The sequence below is a fragment of the Vidua chalybeata genome, chromosome 32 (genome assembly GCF_026979565.1).
Source record: "Vidua chalybeata isolate OUT-0048 chromosome 32, bVidCha1 merged haplotype, whole genome shotgun sequence".
In the NCBI taxonomy this organism is placed as follows: Eukaryota; Metazoa; Chordata; class Aves; order Passeriformes; family Viduidae; genus Vidua; species Vidua chalybeata.
In genome coordinates this window covers 855,980-878,626 of record NC_071561.1, presented here as the reverse complement: position 1 = coordinate 878,626, position 22,647 = coordinate 855,980, and the positions used below count along the sequence as shown (strand labels likewise).

General features: G+C 56.1%; 1 protein-coding gene across 1 annotated transcript in view; it reads right to left on the bottom strand.

Annotated features, from left to right (window-relative positions):
* The window catches only part of FLNA (filamin A), a gene marked incomplete at its 5' end in the record, with an annotated part of 41,200 nt that extends 19,491 nt beyond the window's left edge, over positions 1-21,709 (bottom strand). The window contains 15 exons of the mRNA XM_053967980.1: positions 558-719; positions 1,453-1,626; positions 3,172-3,300; positions 4,476-4,616; positions 6,555-6,657; positions 8,026-8,273; positions 10,489-10,678; positions 13,510-13,666; positions 13,744-13,867; positions 14,318-14,488; positions 16,903-17,063; positions 18,586-18,748; positions 19,248-19,421; positions 19,964-20,570; positions 21,428-21,709. Coding sequence (XP_053823955.1) covers positions 558-719; positions 1,453-1,626; positions 3,172-3,300; positions 4,476-4,616; positions 6,555-6,657; positions 8,026-8,273; positions 10,489-10,678; positions 13,510-13,666; positions 13,744-13,867; positions 14,318-14,488; positions 16,903-17,063; positions 18,586-18,748; positions 19,248-19,421; positions 19,964-20,570; positions 21,428-21,709 — 2,986 coding nt within the window. The remainder of the gene's footprint in view (positions 1-557; positions 720-1,452; positions 1,627-3,171; positions 3,301-4,475; positions 4,617-6,554; positions 6,658-8,025; positions 8,274-10,488; positions 10,679-13,509; positions 13,667-13,743; positions 13,868-14,317; positions 14,489-16,902; positions 17,064-18,585; positions 18,749-19,247; positions 19,422-19,963; positions 20,571-21,427) is intronic.
* Positions 21,710-22,647: the final 938 nt, after the last annotated feature.

The following is a 22,647-nucleotide window of genomic DNA, read 5'->3' as shown; positions in this document are numbered from 1 at the left end:
CATGTCACACACAGGGACACCAGTCTGGGATGGGGACACAGGACATGGGGACAGGGATAGAGATACAGGTTACAATGTCCCCAGTGTCCCCAATGTCCCCAGTGTCCCCAATGTCCCCAATGTCCCCAGTGTCCCAAATGTCCCCAGCAGTGTCCCCTCACCCAGGTGGCCGTCCCGCAGGCGTTTCAGCGAGCAGGGCTCCATGTCCCCAGTGTCCCCAATGTCCCCAGCAGTGTCCCCAGTGTCCCCAATGTCCCCAGTGTCCCCAATGGGGTGATGTCCCCAGTGTCCCCAGCAGTGTCCCCTCACCCAGGTGGCCGTCCCGCAGGCGTTTCAGCGAGCAGGGCTCCATGTCCCCAGTGTCCCCAATGTCCCCAATGTCCCCAATGTCCCCAGTGTCCCCAGTGTCCCCAGTGTCCCCAGCAGTGTCCCCTCACCCAGGTGGCCGTCCCGCAGGCATTTCAGCGAGCAGGCCTCCATGTCCCCAGTGTCCCAATGATGTCCCCAGTGTCCCCAATGGGGTGATGTCCCCAGTGTCCCCAGCAGTGTCCCCTCACCCAGGTGGCCGTCCCGCAGGCGTTTCAGCGAGCAGGGCTCGCGGCGGCCCGAGGGCGCGGTGACGGTGGCGCTCAGCTGGCTCAGGTCGCTCTCGCCGATGTCCAGCGGGATCTCGGCCGAGGCGCCCACCTTGAGGTGGGACTGGCGCAGGGAATCGTCACCTGCGGGGACAGCGGGGACACCCGGGGGTCAGCGGGGACACCCGGGGGTCAGCGGGGACACCCAGGGGTCAGCGGGGTCAGCGGGGTCACCCAGGGGTCAGCGGGGACAGCCAGGGGTCAGCGGGGACAGCGGGGACAGCCAGGGGTCAGCGGGGACACCCGGGGGTCAGCGGGGACACCCAGGGGTCAGCGGGGACAGCCAGGGGTCAGCGGGGACACCCAGGGGGTCAGCACGGTCACCCGGGGGTCAGTGGAGACAGCAGGGTCAGCACGGTCACCTGGGGGTCAGCGGGGTCAGCATGGTCACCCGGGGGTCACCCAGGGGACAGTGGGGTCACCCAGGGGTCAGCGGGGACAGCCAGGGGTCAGCGGGGACACCCGGGGGTCAGCGGGGACAGCAGGGTCACCCAGGGGTCAGCGGGGACACCCGGGGGTCAGCGGGGACAGCCTGGGGGTCAGCACGGTCACCCGGGGGTCAGTGGAACAGCCCAGGGTGACAATGGGGACAGCAGGGGGACAGTGGGGTCATTTTTCAGGGGATTTTTGGGGGTTTTGCTGTTTTCACCTGTGATCCTGGCGGTGAAGGGGCTCCCAGCGATGTGCCAGTGAGCCCAGGGCAGGTTTTTGTGCGCTTTTTGGGTTTTTTTTGTGGATTTTTCTCATTTTTCAGTTTTTTTTTTTGTTTTTTTTTTCATTTTTTAGGTAGTTTTTCCCCGATTTTGGCGTTTTTCACCTGTGATCCTGGCGGTGAAGGGGCTCCCAGCGATGTGCTTGTCGTTGTACTTGACCACGATGCCGTAGTCGCCGGGCAGCACGGGCAGGTAGGACACGGAGCAGGTGCCGTCCCCGTTGTCCTGGCAGCTGATCTCGGCCTTGGAGGGACCCTCGACGGCCAGGGACAGCCCCCCTGGGGACAGGGGACACGTCAGGGGACAGGGACAGCCCCCCTGGGGACAGGGGACACGTCAGGGGACAGGGACAGCCCCCCTGGGGACATGGGGACACGTCAGGGGACAGGGACAGCCCCCCTGGGGACATGGGGACATGGGGACACATGAGGGGACAGCTTGGGACAGGGACAGCCCCCCTGGGGACATGGGGACATGTGAGGGGACAGGGACAGCCCCCCTGGGGACATGGGGACATGGGGACACGTCAGGGGACAGGGACAGCCCCCCTGGGGACAGGGGACATGTGAGGGGACAGGGACAGCCCCCCTGGGGACAGGGGACAGCTTGGGACAGGGACAGCCCCCCTGGGGACAGGGGACACGTGAGGGGACAGGGACAGCCCCCCTGGGGACACGGGGACATGGGGACATGGGGACATGGTGACACGGGGACATGGGGATGTGGGGACACGGGGACATGGGGACAGGGCCAGGGGACATGGGGACGTGTGAGGGGACAGGGCCAGCCCCCTGGGGACAGGGTCAGGGGACATGGGGACATGGGGACAAGGGCCAGGGGGACACGGGACATGGGGACACGGGGACACAGGGACACAGGGACACGGGGACACAGGACACAGGACACAGGGACACAGGACACAGGGACACAGGACACAGGACACACGGACACAGGGACACAGGGACACAGGACACAGGGACACAGGGACACAGGACACAGGACACGGGGACACAGGGACACAGGGACACAGGACACAGGACACGGGGACACAGGGACACAGGACACGGGGACACAGGACACGGGGACACAGGGACACAGGACACAGGACACAGGACACGGGGACACAGGACACAGGGACACAGGGACACGGGGACACAGGGACACAGGACACACGGACACAGGGACACAGGACACGGGGACACAGGGACACAGGGACACAGGGACACGGGGACACAGGGACACAGGGACACGGGGACACAGGGACATGGGGACACAGGACACGGGGACACAGGGACACAGGACACGGGGACACAGGGACACAGGACACAGGACACAGGACACAGGACACGGGGACACAGGGACATGGGGACACAGGACACGGGGACACAGGGACACAGGACACAGGGACACAGGGACATGGGGACACAGGGACACAGGACACAGGACACAGGGACACGGGGACACGGGGACACAGGGACACAGGACACAGGGACACAGGGACATGGGGACACAGGGACACAGGGACACAGGGACACAGGACACAGGGACACAGGACACAGGACACGGGGACACAGGGACACAGGACACAGGGACATGGGGACACAGGGACACAGGGACACAGGACACAGGACACAGGACACAGGGACACAGGGACACAGGACATGGGGACACAGGGACATGGGGACACAGGACACAGGACACAGGGGCACAGGGACACAGGACACACGGACACAGGACACAGGACACACGGACACAGGGACACAGGACACGGGGACACAGGACACGGGGACACAGGACACGGGGACAGGTGTCCGGTGTCCCACCCTCGCCGGCGTCCTTGGTGTTGACGGTGAAGGTGGCCGGGCGATTGACCGTGCCGTGGGTCAGCCCGGGGCCGTAGGCGGTCACATGGCCACTGTTCACGTAGTCCACGTAGAACTGCAGGGGGCTGCCTGGGGGGGGGACACAGGGACACCGGGGGGGTCACAGCATGTCCTGACCCCCCAAACTGTCCCCAAACTGTCCCCAAATCCCCCACGGGGATGGTGACCCCCAAAAACCTCCCAAAAGTCACCCCCAGGTGACATAACCCACGTAGAACTGCAGGGGCTGCCTGGGGGGGGACACGGGGACACCGGGGGGGTCACAGCGTGTCCTGACCCCCCAAACTGTCCCCAAACTGTCCCCAAATCCCCCACGGGGATGGTGACCCCAAAAACCTCCCAAAGTGACCCCTGAGTGACCCCATAACCCACACAGAACTGCAGGGGCTGCCTGGGGGGCTTTTTCTGCCCTCAAACCCCCCAAAACCCCCCAAAACCACCCCAAACCCTCCCAAATCCCACTCAAAACCCCCCAAAACCACCCCAAAACCCCCAAAGCGCCCCAAACCCGCCGTACCAGGGATGTGGATGCTGTCGCAGCGGATGTCCATCTCGTGCAGCCAAAACCCCCCAAAACCTCCCCAAAACCTCCCAAAACTCCCAAGACCTCCCCAAAACCCCCCAAAACCTCCCCAAAACCCCCCAAAACCCAGCCTTGGCTGCACTCCCAGGGTTCCCAAAACTCCCAAAATCCCCAATCCCCCCGAACCCCCGTACCAGGGATGTGGATGCTGTCGCAGCGGATGTCCATCTCGTGCAGCCAAAACTCCCCAAAACCTCCCCAAAACCTCCCAAAACTCCCCAAGACCTCCCCAAAACCCCCCAAAACCTCCCCAAAACCCCCCAAAACCCAGCCTTGGCTGCACTCACAGGGTTCCCAAAACTCCCAAAATCCCCTAAAATCCCCCCGAACCCCCGTACCAGGGATGTGGATGCTGTCGCAGCGGATGTCCATCTCGTGCAGCCAAAACCCCCCCAAAACCACCCCAAAACCCAGCCTTGGCTGCACTCCCGGGGTTCCCAAAACCCCCCAAACCCCCCAAAATCCCCCCAAACCCCCCGAACCCCCGTACCAGGGATGTGGATGCTGTCGCAGCGGATGTCCATCTCGTGCAGCCAAAACTCCCCAAAACCTCCCCAAAACCTCCCAAAACCACCCCAAAACCCAGCCTTGGCTGCACTCCCGGGGTTCCCAAAATGCCCCAAACCCCCCCAAACCCCCCAAACCCCCCGAACCCCCGTACCAGGGATGTGGATGCTGTCGCAGCGGATGTCCATCTCGTGCAGCCCCGCCTCGCTGGGCGCGAAGCGCACGGTCACCGTGCCGTCCTTGTTGTCCGTGATGTCCGGAGTGGCCACCTTGCCCGAGGGCATGCGCACCTCACCTGGGGGCACAGCGGTCACCTGGGGCACCTGGGGACAGCTGGGGACACCTGGGGACAGCTGGGACACCTGGGGACAGCTGGGGACACCTGGGGACAGCTGGGGACAGCTGGGGACACCTGGGGACACCTGGGGACAGCTGGGGACACCTGGGGACAGCTGGGGACAGCTGGGGACACCTGGGGACACCTGGGGACAGCTGGGACACCTGGGGGCACCTGGGGACACCTGGGGCACCTGGGACACCTGGGGACAGCTGGGGACACCTGGGGACAGCTGGGGGCACCTGGGGACAGCTGGGGACACAGCGGTCACCTGGGATACCTGGGACACCTGAGGGACACTTAGAGGTGCTTTTGGGCTGGTTTTGAGGTGGTTTTGGGCTGGTTTTGAGGTGATTTTTGGGCTGGTTTTGAGGTGGTTTTGGGCTGGTTTTGAGGTGATTTTTGGGCTGGTTTTGAGGTGATTTTTGGGCTGGTTTTGAGATGATTTTTGGGCTGGTTTTGAGGTGTTTTTGGGCTGGTTTTGCGGTGATTTTTGGGCTGGTTTTGACGGTATTTTTGGGCTGGTTTTGAGGTGATTTTGGGCTGGTTTTGAGGTGGTTTTGGGCTGGTTTTGAGGTGATTTTTGGGCTGGTTTTGAGGTGGTTTTGGGCTGGTTTTGAGGTGATTTTTGGGCTGGTTTTGAGGTGTTTTTGGGCTGGTTTTGAGGTGTTTTTGGGCTGGTTTTGAGGTGATTTTTGGGCTGGTTTTGAGGTGGTTTTGGGCTGGTTTTGAGGTGATTTTTGGGCTGGTTTTGAGGTGGTTTTGGGCTGGTTTTGAGGTGATTTTTGGGCTGGTTTTGAGGTGATTTTTGGGCTGGTTTTGAGGTGGTTTTGGGCTGGTTTTGAGGTGATTTTTGGGCTGGTTTTGAGGTGGTTTTGGGCTGGTTTTGAGGTGATTTTTGGGCTGGTTTTGAGGTGGTTTTGGGCTGGTTTTGAGGTGTTTTTGGGCTGGTTTTGAGGTGATTTTGGGCTGGTTTTGAGGGTATTTTTGGGCTGGTTTTGAGGTGATTTTTGGGCTGGTTTTGAGATGATTTTTGGGCTGGTTTTGAGGTGATTTTTGGGCTGGTTTTGAGGTGTTTTTGGGCTGGTTTTGCGGTGATTTTTGGGCTGGTTTTGACGGTATTTTTGGGCTGGTTTTGAGGTGTTTTTGGGCTGGTTTTGAGGTGGTTTTGGGCTGGTTTTGCAGTGATTTTTGGGCTGGTTTTGAGGGTATTTTTGGGCTGGTTTTGACGGTATTTTTGGGCTGGTTTTGAGGTGATTTTTGGGCTGGTTTTGAGGTGATTTTTGGGCTGGTTTTGCAGTGATTTTTGGGCTGGTTTTGAGGGTATTTTTGGGCTGGTTTTGAGGGTATTTTTGGGCTGGTTTTGAGGGTATTTTTGGGCTGGTTTTGAGGTGTTTTTGGGCTGGTTTTGAGGTGGTTTTGGGCTGGTTTTGAGGGTATTTTTGGGCTGGTTTTGAGGGTATTTTTGGGCTGGTTTTGAGGTGATTTTTGGGCTGGTTTTGAGGTATTTTTGGGCTGGTTTTGCAGTGATTTTTGGGCTGGTTTTGAGGGTATTTTTGGGCTGATTTTGAGGGTATTTTTGGGCTGGTTTTGAGGGTATTTTTGGGCTGGTTTTGAGGGTATTTTTGGGCTGGTTTTGAGGGTATTTTTGGGCTGGTTTTGAGGTGTTTTTGGTCTGGTTTTGAGGTGTTTTTGGGCTGGTTTTGATGTATTTTTGGGCTGGTTTTGAGGTGATTTTTGGGCTGATTTGGGGCTGGTTTTGGGCTGGTTTTGGGCTGATTTTTGGGATGCTTTTCATAGACTCTTTGGCCTGACTTTGAGGTATTTCAGGGCCGATTTGGGGGCTGTTTTGGGGACCCCCCCACCCCCCCCCGAGCTCGGGGTGTCCCCCCTCACCCGTGATCTCTCCCTTCTTGATGGTGAAGGGGATGACGAGGTCGAAGGGCCGCAGCCCGGCCATGTCCAGCCCGTTGACCCCCAGCAGCGGCCGGTCCGTGGCCTGGGGGGGCACCGAGGCTCAGCGCACCCCAAAACCCCCCAGGCCCCACTTTCACCCCAAATCCCCCATCTCCCCCCTTTTTAGCCTGTTTTTTCCCTTTTCCCCCCTGTTTTTCCCCATTTTTTCCCGTTTTTTTTCCCACACCATCACCTGGAAGGGGCTGTTTGGGATCCTTTTTCCTCCCCAGTCCCACATTTTTAAACTAATTTTTCCCATTTTTCTCCCCAAATCCCCTGTTTTTCCCTGTTTTTTTTCCCGATTTCTCCCATTTTTTCCCTGTTTTTCCCCGATTCTCACTCACCATGACCTGGAAGGGGCTGTTGGGGATGTGCTCCCCCCCGAGCCTCACACAGATCACAGACTTCACTCCAAATCCAACCCCATATCTCCATTTTTTGCCCCATTTTTCCCCATTTTACCTCATTTTCCCCCGTTTTCTCCCATTTTCCCCCGTTTTTACCCCATTTCCCCCCATTTTCTCCCATTTTTCCCCCGTTTTGTCCCCATTTCCCCCCATTTTTCCCATTTTACCTCATTTTACCCCATTTTCTCCCATTTTTCCCCCGTTTTCTCCCATTTCCCCCCATTTTCTCCCATTTTTACCCCGTTTTCTCCCCATTTTCCCCCATTTCCCCCATTTTCCCCATTTCCCCCCCATTTTCCCCATTTTCTCCCTTTTTTCCCCATTTTCCCCCCGTTTTCTCCCATTTTCCCCCATTTTCACCCGTTTTTACCCCATTTCCCCCCATTTTTCCCCATTTTCTCCCTTTTTTCCCCATTTTCCCCCGTTTTCTCCCATTTCCCCCCCATTTTTACCCATTTCCCCCCATTTTCCTCCCATTTTCCCCCATTTTCTCCCATTTTTCTCCCATTTTCCCCCCGTTTTCTCCCATTTTCCCCCATTTTCACCCGTTTTTACCCCATTTTCCCCCATTTTCTCCCATTTTCTCCCTGTTTCTCCCCGTTTCTCACTCACCATGACCTGGAAGGGGCTGTTGGGGATGTGCTCCCCCCAGAACCTCACACACATCACAGATTTGACTCCAAATCCAACCCTATATCCCCTTTTTTTCCCCATTTCCCCCCATTTTCTCCCATTTTTCCCCCGTTTTCTCCCATTTCCCCCCCATTTTCTCCCAATTTCCCCCATTTTCTCCCATTTTTCCCCCGTTTTCTCCCATTTCCCCCCCATTTTTACCCATTTTCCCCCATTTTCTCCCATTTTTCCCCCATTTTCTCCCATTTTTACCCCGTTTCCCCCCATTTTCCCCCATTTTCTCCCATTTTCCCCCCATTTTCTCCCGTTTTCCCCCCGTTTTTACCTCATTTCCCCCATTTTCCCCCCGTTTCTCCCCGTTTCTCACTCACCATGACCTGGAAGGGGCTGTTGGGGATGTGCTCCCCGCCGAACCTCACGCAGATCACGTATTTGCCGGGCTGGGGCGCGGTGTAGAAGATGTCGAAGGTGCCGTCGGGGTTCTCCACCACGTCCACGTCCACCTCGGAGCCGTCAGGTGTGCACACCGAGCAGGTGACCTTGCCCTTGCCGGCCGCCTTGGCGTCCACCGTGATCAGGGTCTGCTCGCCCAGCTGGATGGTGGGGCCCAGGCCCGGTCCTACAGGAGCCGGGGGTCAGGAACCCCAAAACGGGGCCAGGAATCCCAAAACGGGGCCAGGAATCCCAAAATGGGGCCAGGAATCCCAAAATGGGGCCAGGAACCCCAAAACGGGGCCAGGAACCCCAAAACGGGGCCAGGAATCCCAAAATGGGGCCAGGAACCCCAAAATGGGGCCAGGAACCCCAAAACGGGGCCAGGAACCCCAAAATGGGGACAGGAATCCCAAAACGAGACCAGGAACATCAAAACAGGACCAGGAATCCCAAAATGGGGCCAGGAACCCCAAAATGGGGCCAGGAACCCCAAAATGGGGCCAGGAATCCCAGAATGGGGCCAGGAACCCCAAAATGGGGCCAGGAACCCCAAAATGGGGCCAGGAATACCAGAATGGGGCCAGGAATCCCAAAACGGGACCGATTGGGGCCACCGTGATCAGGGTCTGCTCGCCCAGCTGGATGGTGGGGCCCAGGCCCGGTCCTACAGGAGCCGGGGGTCAGGAACCCCAAAACGGGGCCAGGAACCCCAAAATGGGCCCAGGAATCCCAAAATGGGGCCAGGAATCCCAAATGGGGCCAGGAACCCCAAAATGGGGCCAGGAATCCCAAAATGGGGCCAGGAATCCCAAATGGGGCCAGGAACCCCAAAATGGGGCCAGGAATCCCAAAATGGGGCCAGGAATCCCAAAATGGGGCCAGGAATCCCAAAATGGGGCCAGGAATCCTAAATGGGGCCAGAAATCCCAAAATGGGGCCAGAAACCCCAAAATGGGGCCAGAAATCCCAAAATGGGACTGATTGGGGCCATCGTGATCAGGGTCTGCTCGCCCAGCTGGATGGTGGGGCCCAGGCCCGGTCCTACAGGAGCCGGGGGTCAGGAACCCCAAAACGGGGCCAGGAACCCCAAAACGGGGCCAGGAATCCCAGAATGGGGCCAGGAATCCCAAAATGGGGCCAGGAACCCCAAAATGGGGCCAGGAACCCCAAAATGGGGCCAGGAATCCCAAAATGGGGCCAGGAACCCCAAAATGGGGCCAGGAATCCCAAAATGGGGCCAGGAATCCCAAAACGGGGCCAGGAATCCCAAAACGAGACCAGGAACATCAAAACAGGTCCAGGAATCCCAAAATGGGGCCAGGAACCCCAAATGGGGCCAGGAATCCCAAAATGGGGCCAGGAATCCCAAAATGGAACCAGCAATCCCAAAATGGAGCCAGGAATCCCAAAATGGGACCCATTTGGGGACATCTGGAACAGGAACCCATTCTGTCCCCATCATTAATTGAGATCATGGGGGTCCCCATCATTAATTTTGGGGGGTCCCCCATCATTAATTGAGATCATGGGGGTCCCCATCATTAATTTTGGGGGGTCCCCCATCATTAATTGAGATCATGGGGGTCTCCCATCATTAATTTTGGGGTGTCCCCCATCATTAATTGAGATCATGGGGGTCCCCATCATTAATTTGGGGGGGGATCCCCCATCATTAATTGAGATCATGGGGGTCCCCATCATTAATTTGGGGGGGGGATCCCCCATCATTAATTGAGATCATGGGGGTCCCCATCATTAATTTGGGGGGGGGATCCCCCATCATTAATTGAGTTTGGGGCTCCGTCATCAATAATCTTTGGGGGGGGTTCCCATCATTTACCTTGGGTTCCTCCCACCCCAAACCCCCTCCCAACCCAACCCTCACCCCCTCCCCTGTTTCCCCCGCCTTCCCCTCATGCAGGGAGATTTTTGGGGTGCGAAGGGGGCTCGATTTTGGGGTGCCAAGGGGGGGTTTTGGCCATGCTCCCCCCCCCAAACCAAGCCGTGCTCTTACCTAAGCCGTGACCTCCGATGGAAACTACAGCGTGATGGGGGGGGGGGGTGGGCGTGGGGGGGTGGGCGTGGGGTGGGGTGGGCAGAGAAGCAAGAAATCCAGTGAGACACAGCCGTGAGACCCCCGAAAATCCCCGAAACCCCCCAAAATCCCCCAAAACACCCCCAAAAATCCCCCTTTCCCCCCTTAGTGCAGCCGTGCCCCTTTCCCAGCAGGGTTGTGCCCCCCCCATTCCTGAGGGGGTGTTCACAGTGGTTTCTCCCATTCCTGAGGTGGTATCCCCCAATACAGGGGGGGTTCCCCTGTGATTTTTGGGGTGGTTTTTCCCCATTTTTGAGGTGTTTCCTCCCAATTTTGGGGGGTTTTCCCCCGTTTCGGGGCTCACCGGTGACCGTGCACTTGCTGGCGTCGCCGGTGGGCACGGCCCGGATGCGGTAGGGGGAATAGGGGATCTCGTCCCCCCCGTATTTGATGAGGATGGTGTAGCGGCCGGTCATGTCCGGCACGTAGGACACGGTGTAGGTGCCGTCCTGATTGTCCCGGATCGAGGCTTTCTTGGGCTTCCCCTCGGGATCCTGAGGGGAAAAAGCGGGAATTTCAGCCATTGGTGAGGTGAGAATGGGAATTTGGGCTGTGGGGTTGGCTTTTAGGGGTGGGAAAAGGGATCCCAGAGCTCCCGGGTGGGGTCATGCTCCCTTGGGTTTGCCCTTGAGATCCTGAGGGGAAAAAGTTTTTTCCTGAGGGGAAAAAGTGAGAATTTCAGCCATTGGTGAGGTGAAAATGGGAATTTGGGCAGTTGGTGAGGTGAGAATGGGAATTTTGGTGGTTGAAAGGTGGAAAAATGGGAATTTGGGCTGGGAAAAAGGATCCCAGAGCTCCCGGGTGGGGTCATGCTCCCTTCGGTTTGCCCTCGGGATCCTGAGGGGAAAAGTTTTTTCCTGAGGGGAAAAAGTGGGATTTTCAGCCATTGGTGAGGTCAGAATGGGAATTTGGTGGTTGGGAGGTGGAAAAATGGGAATTTGGGCTGGGAAAAAGGATCCCAGAGCTCCCAGGTGGGGTCATGCTCCCTTGGGTTTGCCCTCGGGATCCTGAGGGGAAAAGTTTTTTCCTGAGGGGAAAAAGTGAGAATTTCAGCCATTGGTGAGGTGAAAATGGGAATTTGGGCAGTTGGTGAGGTGAGAATGGGAATTTTGGTGGTTGAAAGGTGGAAAAATGGGAATTTGGGCTGGGAAAAAGGATCCCAGAGCTCCCGGGTGGGGTCATGCTCCCTTCGGTTTGCCCTCGGGATCCTGAGGGGAAAAGTTTTTTCCTGAGGGGAAAAAGTGGGATTTTCAGCCATTGGTGAGGTCAGAATGGGAATTTGGTGGTTGGGAGGTGGAAAAATGGGAATTTGGGCTGGGAAAAAGGATCCCAGAGCTCCCAGGTGGGGTCATGCTCCCTTGGGTTTGCCCTCGGGATCCTGAGGGGAAAAGTTTTTTCCTGAGGGGAAAAAGTGAGAATTTCAGCCATTGGTGAGGTGAAAATGGGAATTTGGGCAGTTGGTGAGGTGAGAATGGGAATTTTGGTGGTTGAAAGGTGGAAAAATGGGAATTTGGGCTGGGAAAAAGGATCCCAGAGCTCCCGGGTGGGGTCATGCTCCCTTCGGTTTGCCCTCGGGATCCTGAGGGGAAAAGTTTTTTCCTGAGGGGAAAAAGTGGGATTTTCAGCCATTGGTGAGGTCAGAATGGGAATTTGGTGGTTGGGAGGTGGAAAAATGGGAATTTGGGCTGGGAAAAAGGATCCCAGAGCTCCCGGGTGGGGTCATGCTTCCTTCGGTTTGCCCTCAGGATCCTGAGGGGAAAAGTTTTTTCCTGAGGGGAAAAAGTGGGAATTTCAGCCATTGGTGAGGTGAAAATGGGAATTTGGGCAGTTGGTGAGGTGAGAATGAGAATTTTGGTGGTTGAAAGGTGGAAAAATGGGAATTTGGGCTGGTCAAAAGGATCCCAGAGCTCCCGGGTGGGGTCATGCTCCCTTCGGTTTGCCCTCAGGATCCTGAGGGGAAAAGTTTTTTCCTGAGGGGAAAAAGTGGGATTTTTGGCCATTGGTGAGGTGAGAATGGGAATTTGGTGGTTGGGAGGTGGAAAAATGGGAATTTGAGCAGTTTTGGGATGTGGGGTTGGATTTTTGGGCTGGGAAAAAGGATCCAGGGCACTCCCAGAGCTCACGGGTGGGTTTGGGGTCAAGTTCCCTTGGGCTTCCCTTTGAGATCCTGAGGGGAAAAAGTTATTCCTGAGGGGAAAAAGTGGGAATTTTGGCACTTGGTGAGGTGAGAATGGGAATTTGGTGGTTGAAAGGTGGAAAAATGGGAATTTGGGCTGGGAAAAAGGATCCCAGAGCTCCCAGGTGGGGTCATGCTCCCTTGGGATTCCCCTCATGATCCTGAGGGGAAAAACTGGGAATTTTGGCAGCTGGTAAGACCCAAGGAGGGTCCAAGGAAAAAAATGGGAATTTTCCCAAGGGGAAAAACTGGGAATTAGGGAGTGTGGGGTGGGGTTAGAGGGAAAACCCAGGATTTCGGGGTTTTTTCACCAGGAGTAAGAAACCAGAGATTTAGGGGATGTTGGGCCAGATTGTGGTGAAAAAACAGGAATTAGAGGATATGGAGTGGGGTTTTGGAGGGAAAAAACAGGATTTAGGGGATGTGGGGTGGGGTTTTGGAGAGAAAAAACAGGATTTAGGGGATGTGGAGTGGGGTTTTGGAGAGAAAAAACAGGATTTAGGGGATGTGGGGTGGGGTTTTGGAGAGAAAAAACAGGATTTAGGGGATGTGGAGTGGGGTTTTGAAGGGAAAAACAGGATTTAGGGGATGTGGGGTGGGGTTTTGGAGAGAAAAAACAGGATTTAAGGGATGTGGAGTGGGGTTTTGAAGGGAAAAACAGGATTTAGGGGATGTGGGGTGGAGTTTTGGAGAGAAAAAACAGGATTTAGGGGATGTGGGGTGGGGTTTTGGAGAGAAAAAACAGGATTTAGGGGATGTGGGGTGGAGTTTTGGAGGGAAAAAACAGGATTTAGGGGATGTGGGATGGGGTTTTGAAGGGAAAACCAGGATTTAGGGGATGTGGGGTGGAGTTTTGGAGGGAAAAAACAGGATTTAGGGGATGTGGGATGGGGTTTTGAAGGGAAAACCAGGATTTAGGGGATGTGGGGTGGGGTTTTGGAGAGCAAACTTGGAACTGGGCACTGTGGGGTGGCTTTGGGGCCACCAGAGCACAAAAATTCTCACCTCCACCACCACCCCCCCACCACAAATCCCAACCGCCCCACCAAAACCAGCCCCCCTCCAACACCTCCCACCTCTCCCAAACCCCCAAAAAACCCCAAACCTCCCCGCCCCCGCTCCCCCAGACCCCAAATCCCCGGCGGGCACCGTGATCTGCACGGCCAGCAGCCCCTCGCCGGCGTCCTTGGCGTCGATGGTGAACTCCACGGGCAGGCTGGCCGGCACCCCCGTGGTGTTGAGCCCGGGGCCGCTCGCCCGCACCTTGCTGGCGTCGTGGGTGGGCAGCGCCTTCACCTTGAAGGGGCTTTTGGGGAGGAATTTTGGGGTCAGGACACCCCAAAAGCCCTGGGGAGCCACCCGAAATGTCCCCCCCGGGCGCACCTGCGGGGCACCTCGTGGTCGCCGTAGCGCACGGAGATGCTGTAGGGTCCCTCGCGGGACGGGACGTAGGACACGCGCTGCGTGCCGTCGCCGTTGTCGGCCACGTCCACGGGCTCCAGCACGCCTGACGGGGGGGAAATGGGGTTTTTGTGGGGTTTTTGTGGGGTTTTTGTGGGGTTCGGGGGGTGTTCAAGAGGGTTAGGGAAGGTTGGGGTGTCGTGGGATGGGTTAAAAAGATCGTAGAGTAATATGGAAGTCGCTGCAGGGTAGAAGAGAAATTACTAAAAAGGGGGTATGGGGTGGTCCCAAATCCCATAGGGTGCCTCAAAATCCTACAGGGTGCCCCAAAATCCTACAGGGTGTCCCAAAATCCCACAGGGCAGCCCCAAAATCCCACAGGGAAGCCCCGAAATCCCACAGGGTGTCCCAAAATCCTACAGGGTGTCCCAAAATCCCACAGGGAAGCCCTGAAATCCCCACAAGGCAGCCCCAAAATCCCACAGGGTGTCCCAAAATCCCACAAATCCTCCTCCAAATCCCACAAAACCCCCTCCAAACCCCCCCCCCCGCTGACCTTTGGGGCCCTGGACTTTGACGTCCAGCGGGGCCACGCCGGCCTTGGACGTGTCCACGGTGAAGGTCTGGGGGACGTTGGCCCGGACGTGGCCGGGGGTCAGGCCGGGACCCCCGCAGGACACCCGGGACGCGTCCACCACGTCCGACACCGGCACCTGGAACGGGCTCCCTGGCAGGAAAAGCCGGGAATTAGGGAGTGCGGGGTGGGGTTTGGGGGAGAAAATGGGATTTAGGGGTCACAGGGGGGAAAAAATGGGATTTAGGGGTCACCAGGGGAAAAAAATGGGATTTAGGGGTCACCAGGGGAAAAAAATGGGATTTAGGGGTCACCAAGGGAAAAAAATGGGATTTAGGAGTCACCAGGGGAAAAAAATGGGATTTAGGGGTCACCAGGGGAAAAAAATGGGATTTAGGAGTCACCAGGGGAAAAAATGGGATTTAGGAGTCACCAGGGGAAAAAAATGGGATTTAGGGGTCACCAGGGGAAAAAATGGGATTTAGGGGTCACCAGGGGAAAAAAAATGGGATTTAGGGGTCACCAGGGGAAAAATGGGATTTAGGGGTCACCAGGGGAAAAAAAATGGGATTTAGGGGTCACCAGGGGAAAAAAAATGGGATTTAGGGGTCACCAGGGGAAAAAAATGGGATTTAGGGGTCACCAGGGAAAATAAAATGGGATTTAGGGGTCACCAGGGGAAAAAAACAGGGGTTTAGGTGATGTGGGGTGGGGTTTTTTGGGAAAAAAATGGGATTTAGGGGTCACCAGGGGAAAAAAATGGGATTTAGGGGTCACCAGGGGAAAAAAATGGGATTTAGGAGTCACCAGGGGAAAAAAATGGGATTTAGGGGTCACCAGGGGAAAAAATGGGATTTAGGGGTCACCAGGGGAAAAAAAAATGGGATTTAGGGGTCACCAGGGGAAAAAATGGGATTTAGGGGTCACCACGGGAAAAAAAATGGGATTTAGGGGTCACCAGGGGGGAAAAAAAATGGGATTTAGGGGATGTGGGGTGGGGTTTTTGAGGAAAAAAATGGGATTTAGGGGTCACCAGGGGAAAAAAAAAGATATTTATGGGATGTGGGATGGGTTTAGGGGGAAAAATCTGAAATTAGGCAATGTGGGGTGTGGCTGGGGGAAAAAACAGGGATTTAGGGGATGTGGGTGGAGTTTTGGGGGGAAAAATTGGGATTTAGGGACTGTGGGATGGGTTTGGGGTTACCAGGGGGGAAAAAATAGGATTTTGGGGTCACCAGGGGAAATATCCCCAAATTTCCTAAAAATCCTACAAAATCCCCCATAACCCCCCAAATATCCCCCAAAAATCCCCCCCAAAAAACCCCAAAATTAAAATATTTGAAAATTGCCTGAAAAACTCCCAAAAAATTGCCTGGACAATTCCCAAAAAAACTCCCTAAAAATCCTGCCAAAAAAACCTTCAAAAATCCCCCAGAATTCAAAAAAAAAAAAAAATCCCCCAACATTCAACATAAATCCCCGAAATTTAAAAAAAAAAAAATCCCCAAAATTCCAAAAAAATATCTCTGAAGCTCAAAATAAATCCCCGAAAATTGCCCCAAAAAATCCCCCAAAATTTCCCAAAAAATTCCCCAAAATTCAAAATAAACCCCCCAAAAATTTCCCAAAAAACTCCCCAAAATTCAAAATAAACCCCCCAAGAATTTCCCGAAAAATTCCCCAAAATTCAAAATAAAACCCCAAAAATCCCCCAAAATTCAAAATAAACCCCCCAAAAATTTCCCAAAAAACTCCCCAAAATTCAAAATAAACCCCCCAAAATTTCCCTAAAAATTCCCCAAAATTCAAAATAAACCCCCCAAAATTTCCCTAAAAATTCCCCAAAATTCAAAATAAACCCCCCAAAATTTCCCTAAAAATCCCCCAAAATTCAAAATAAACCCCCCAAAATTTCCCTAAAAATTCCCCAAAATTCAAAATAAACCCCCCAAAATTGCCCGAAAAATTAAAAATAACCCCCCAAAATTTCTCGAAAAATTCCCCAAAATTCAAAATAAACCCCCCAAAAATTGCCCAAAAAATTCCTAAAAATTTTCTCCAAAAAAATTCCCCAAAATTCAAAAGAAATCCCAAAAATTTCCCTAAAAATTCCCCAAAATTCAAAATAAAACCCCAAAAATTGCCCCAAAAATTCCCCAAAATTCAAAATAAACCCCTCAAAAATTGCCCCAAAAACCCCCCAAAAATTTCCCTAAAAATTCCCCAAAATTCAAAATAAACACCCAAAAATTGCCCCAAAAAATCCCCCAAAAAATTCCTAAAAATTTCCTCCAAAAAAATTCCCCAAAATTCAAAATAAATCCCAAAAATTTCCCTAAAAATTCCCCAAAATTTAAAATAAACCCCCCAAAATTCCCAAAAAATCCCCCAAAATTTCCCCAAAAATTCCCCAAAATTCAAAATAAACCCCCCAAAATTCCCCAAAAAATTCCCCAAATATTTCCCAAAAAATCCCCCAAAATTCAAAAATCCCCCCACAATTGCCCAAAATCCCCCAGAGTTCCGAGTGAGGCGCAGAATGCCGGGACCGCGGCCCTGGGGCTCACCGGGGACCTGGTGCCCGCCGTAGGTGACGTTGAGGCTGTAGGTGCCGGGCTCGTACGGGACGTACTCCACGGAGCAGCTGCCGTCCTTGTTGTCCGTGCAGCACATCTTGGCTTCCGAGGGACCCTCCACGGCCAGGCCCAGACCCCCCGTGCCGGCCCCCCTGCCACAGCGGGGTTGGGGTCAGGGCAGGGGAGATGTGGGGTCAGGGGAGGGGGAGATGGGATTTGGGGTCAGGGCAGGGGAGATGTGGGGTCAGGCCAGGGGGAGAATGGGATTTGGGGTCAGGGCAGGGGAGATGTGGGGTCAGGGGAGGGGGAAATGGGATTTGGGGTCAGGCCAGGGGGAGATTTGGGGTCAGGGGAGGGGGAGAATGGGATTTGGGGTCAGGGCAGGGGGAAATGGGATTTGGGGTCAGGCCAGGGGGAAATGGGATTTGGGGTCAGGGCAGGGGAGATTTGGGGTCAGGGGAGGGGGAGATTTGGGGTCAGGCCAGGGGGAGATGTGGGGTCAGGGCAGGGGGAGATTTGGGGTCAGGGGAGGGGGAAATGAGATTTGGGGTCAGGGCAGGGGGAGATTTGGGGTCAGGGCAGGGGGAGATGTGGGGTCAGGGGAGGAAGGGGAAATGGGATTTGGGGTCAGGGCAGGGGAGATGTGGGGTCAGGGCAGGGGGAAATGGGATTTGGGGTCAGGGGAGGGGGAAATGGGATTTGGGGTCAGGGCAGGGGGAGATTTGGGGTCAGGCCAGGGGGAGATGTGGGGTCAGGGCAGGGGGAAATGGGATTTGGGGTCAGGGCAGGGGGAGATTTGGGGTCAGGCCAGGGGGAGATTTGGGGTCAGGGCAGGGGGAAATGGGATTTGGGGTCAGGGCAGGGGGAAAATGGGATTTGGGGTCAGGGCAGGGGAGATGTGGGGACAGGGCAGGGGGAGATGTGGGGTCAGGGCAGGGGAGATTTGGGGTCAGGGGAGGGGGAGAATGGGATTTGGGGTCAGGCCAGGGGGAGATTTGGGGTCAGGGCAGGAAGGGGAAATGGGATTTGGGGTCAGGGCAGGGGAGATTTGGGGTCAGGGCAGGGGGAAATGGGATTTGGGGTCAGGGCAGGGGGAAAATGGGATTTGGGGTCACGGGGGGGGGGGGGGGGGGGGGGAAATCGGATTCCTGTTGGGATTTTAGGGATTCCCACTGCGATTTTGGGGATTCCTTTTGGGATTTTGGGAATTCCCAGCAGGATTTTGGGGATTCCCGTTGGGATTTTGGGGATTCTTGTCATGATTTTGGGGATTCCCGTTGGGATTTTGGGGATTCCTGTGGGGATTTTGGGGATTCCCGTTGGGATTTTGGGGATTCCCATTGGGATTTCAGGGATTCCCGTTGGGATTTTAGGGATTCCCATTGGGATTTCAGGGATTCCCGTTGGGATTTTGGGGATTCCTGTTGGGATTTTGGGAATTCCCGTTGGGATTTTGGGGATTCCTGTGGGGATTTTGGGGATTCCCGTTGGGATTTTGGGGATTCCCGTTGGGATTTTGGGGATTCTTGTCATGATTTTGGAGATTCCCGTTGGGATTTTGGGGATTCCCATTGCGATTTTGGGAATTCCCGTTGGGATTTTGCGGATTCCTGTGGGGATTTGGGGGATTCCCGTTGGGATTTTGGGGATTCCCGTCGGGATCAAGGCTCTCACCGGGTCTCCACGGTGAATTTGTTGGGCTGGTTGGTGGTGCCGCTCTGGATGCCGGGGCCGTGCACCCGCACCCGGGTGGGGTCACAGCCCTCGGTGACGGGGACACGGAACGGGCTCAGCGGCACCGGGGACCCCCCGTAGGTCACGTCCACCTTGTGCAGGCCTGGGGGGGCAGCGGGTCACCCCAAATGCCACCAAACCCCACCCCAAGTGCCCCAAAAATCCCTTAGAACCCCTTAAAAACCCATCAAAAATCACCCCAAAATCCCTGAAATTGCCCCAAAATCCTGCAAAGTCCCTCAAAACCCCGCAAACCCATAAAAAGCACCCCAAGTCTCTCAAAATCCCTTAAAATTCCCCCAAAGCTCCCAAAACGTTCCAAAATCCCCCCAAAACGTTCCAAAATCCCCCCAAAATGTTCCAAAATCCCCCCAAAATGTTCCAAAATCCACCCAAAATGTTGCAAAATCCACCCAAAATGTTGCAAAATCCCCCCAAAATGCTACAAAATCCTCTCAGATCCACCAAAATCCTTCCAAACCCACTAGGAATCCCCCAAAATCCCTCATGATCCCCAAAACCCCCAAAAAGTCCTTCAAAATTCCCCCAAAGTCCCCCAGTATCTCTCAGAACCCCCCGAAATGGATGCCGGGCGCGCTCACCCTCCTCGTAGGGCGTGTACTCCACGTGGTAGGTGCCGTCACCCCGGTCCTCCACGAAGGTCTCGGTGACATTTCCCGAGGGGTTGGACACCAGGGCCTTGACCAGGGGACCGCCGGCCTTGGCCACGGCCCGGGCGTCCACCTCGAACTCCGTCACGGCCTCGCGGAACACGGCTGGGACGGGGAAAGGGGGCTGGGGTCAACGGGGTCTTCTTCCAACCCAACTGAACCCAACTGAACTGAAGCCAACCCAACTCAACTCATCCCAACTTAACGCAAATCATCCCAACCAAACTCAACCAAACCCAACTCAACTCAACCCAACTCAATTCATCCCAACCAACCCAACCCAACTCAACCCAAATCATCCCAACCCAACCAAACTCAACCAAACCCAACTCAAATCAATCCAACTCAACTCAACTCAAATCATCCCAACCCAACCAAACTCAACCAAACCCAACTCAACTCAACCCAACTCAATTCATCCCAGCCAACCCAACTCAACTCAACCCAAATCATCCCAACCCAACCAAACTCAACCAAACCCAACTCAAATCAACCCAAATCATCCCCACCCAACCAAATCCAACTCAAGTCAACCTGACACAATCAAACCAACTCTACGCAACCCAACCAAACCCAACTCAACTCAACCCATCCCAACCAAACCCAATCCAATCCAACCCAACCCTTCCAGCCCACCCCAAACTCACCCTTCCCCTCCACACCGGGCCCGTACACCTTGATGCCGGTCGTATCCACGGCCGCCGGCGCCGGCTCCACGCGCACGGTGCTGGGGAAGTGTGGCACGGGCTGCCCGCCATACTCCACGGTGACGGTGTGCACGCCGGCGCTGCGCGGCGTGTAGGCGATGGTGTAAATGCCGTCGCCGTTCTCCTCCACCCTCACGTCCGCCCGCGCCCCGGCTTCCGAGGCGATGCCGATGGTCAGCTCGGCCGTTCCCGCCCGGCTGCAGTCCACGCGGAAGCGCCCTGGCTGGCCGGCCGTGGCCTTCTCCAAGCCCGGCCCTTCGCAGGTGACCTTGGAAGGGTCGAACTTTGGCCGGATCGGCGCGCGGAAAGGCGAGCCCGGGATGTGGGCGCCGGCGAAGAGGATGTTGATGTTGTAGTCGCCGGGCTCCGTGGGCAGGTAGGACACGGAGCAGGTGCCGTCGCCGTTGTCCTGGCACTCGATTTTGGCCTCGCAGGGCCCCTCCACGGTCAGCCCCAAACCGCCCGTGCCGGCGCCTTTGGTGTCGATGGTGAATGGGGCTGGAACCCCCGCCAGGCCCCCCTGGAGACCGGGGCCGAAAGCGCGGACCTGGGGGGATGGAAGGGTTGGGTTGGGATGGGTTGGGATGGGTTGGGCTGGGAGGGGTTCAGTTGAGCTGGGTTGGTTGGTTGGGTTGAGTTGGGTGGAGTTGGGATGGGTTCAGTTGAGCTGGGTTGTGTTGAGTTGAGTTGGGATGGGTTGGGTTGAGCTGGGTTGGATGGAGCTGGGATGGGTTAAGTTGGGTTGGGTTGGGTTGAGTTGAGTTGGGTTGGGATGGGTTGGGTTGGATTGGTTAGGTTGGGTGGAGTTGGGATGGGTTGGGCTGAGTTGGGTTGAGCTGGGTTGAGTTGAGTTGAGTTGAGTTGAGTTGAGTTGAGTTGAGTTGAGTTGGGTTGGGATGGGTTGGGTTGGATTGGTTAGATTGGGTGGAGTTGGGATGGGTTGGGCTGAGTTGGGTTGAGCTGGGTTGAGTTGAGTTGAGTTGAGTTGAGTTGAGATGGGTTGGGTTGAGCTGGGATGGGTTGAGTTGGGTTGGGTTGAGTTGGGTTGGGTTGGGATGGGATGGGTTGGGTTGGATTGGTTAGATTGGGTGGAGTTGGGATGGGTTGAGTTGGGATTGGTTGGATTGGTTGGTTGAATGGAGTTGGGATGGGTTGGGTTGAGTTGAGTTGGGTTGGGATGGGTTGGGTTGAGTTGGGTTGGGATGGGTTGGGCTGAGTTGGGTTGAGCTGGGTTGGGTTGGGATGGGTTGGATGGAGCTGGGATGGGTTGGGTTGGGTGGAGTTGGGTTGGGATGGGTTGAGTTGGGTTGGGTTGACTTGGCTTAGCTGGGTTGAGTTGAGTTGGTTCCCAGGACCTCCACCCCAAATCCCCCTGCCCAAAACCCCCGCAGACCCCTCCCTAACCTTGGAGGGGTCAGTGGCCGGCACCACCTCGACGGGGAAGGGGCTGCCGGGCACGGGGACGCCGTCGTAGGTGACCTCCACGCTGTGGGGGCCCTCGTCGCGCGGCACGAAGCGCACGGCGCTGCTCTCGGGGCCGGGGCCCGGCTCCACCGTGCACGGCACCCCCTTGCGGGACGGCCCCAAAATGCGAGCGCCCACCTTGCCCTGGCCCCCCGCGCCCTTGGCCTTCACCGTGAACTCCTGCGCCTTGCCCGCCTCCAGCTCTGCGGGGACACGAGGTGGGGAGGGGGCCGCGGGTCAGGGACCGGGACCCCCAATCTGCCCAAAACCGGGGGGGGGATACTGAAATTGGGGAGGGGGCAGAGAACTGGGGACTGGGACCCCCAGATCTGCCCGAAACTGAGGGGGGGGATACTGAAATTGGGGAGGGGGCAGAGAACTGGGGACTGGGACCCCCAGATCTGCCCGAAACTGAGGGGGGGGATACTGAAATTGGGGAGGGGGCAGCGGGTCAGGGACTGGGACCCCCAATCTGCCCAAAACTGGGGGGATACTGAAATTGGGGAGGGGGCAGAGAACTGGGGACTGGGACCCCCAGATCTGCCCGAAACTGAGGGGATACTGAAATTGGGGAGGGGGCATGGAATTGGGGACAGGGACCCCCAGATCTGCCCAAAACTGGGGGGGATACTGAAATTGGGGAGGGGGCACGGAACTGGGGACAGAGACCCCCAGATCTGCCCAAAACCGGGGGGATACTGAAATTGGGGAGGGGGCACGGAATTGGGGAGGGGATCCCAAAACTGGGGTGCAAATCCCAAAATTCAGGTGGAACTCAGGGACCCCTCCCCAAATTCTGCCCCCCCCCGGACTCACTGGGTCCCTTGGGAGGGGACAAGAGCTGTCCCCAAACCCCTTCAGTGTGTCCCCAAAACCCCCCCAAATCCCCCCAAAACTCCCTCCAGCCCCCTCCCCAAAAGCTTGGGGCCCCCTCCCCAAATTCAGGGACCCCCCCCAAATTCCGCCTCCCCAAGACTCACGGGGTCCCTCCCCAGGTCCCCAAATCCCCCTTAAATCCCCTCAAACCCCCCAAAACCCCTCAAAACCCCCCAAAACCTCCTCAGCCCCTCCCCAAATTCAGGGGACATTCCAAATTCAGAGACCCCCCCCAAATTCAGGGACACCCCCCCCCCAAATTTAAGGACCCCCTCCCCAAATTC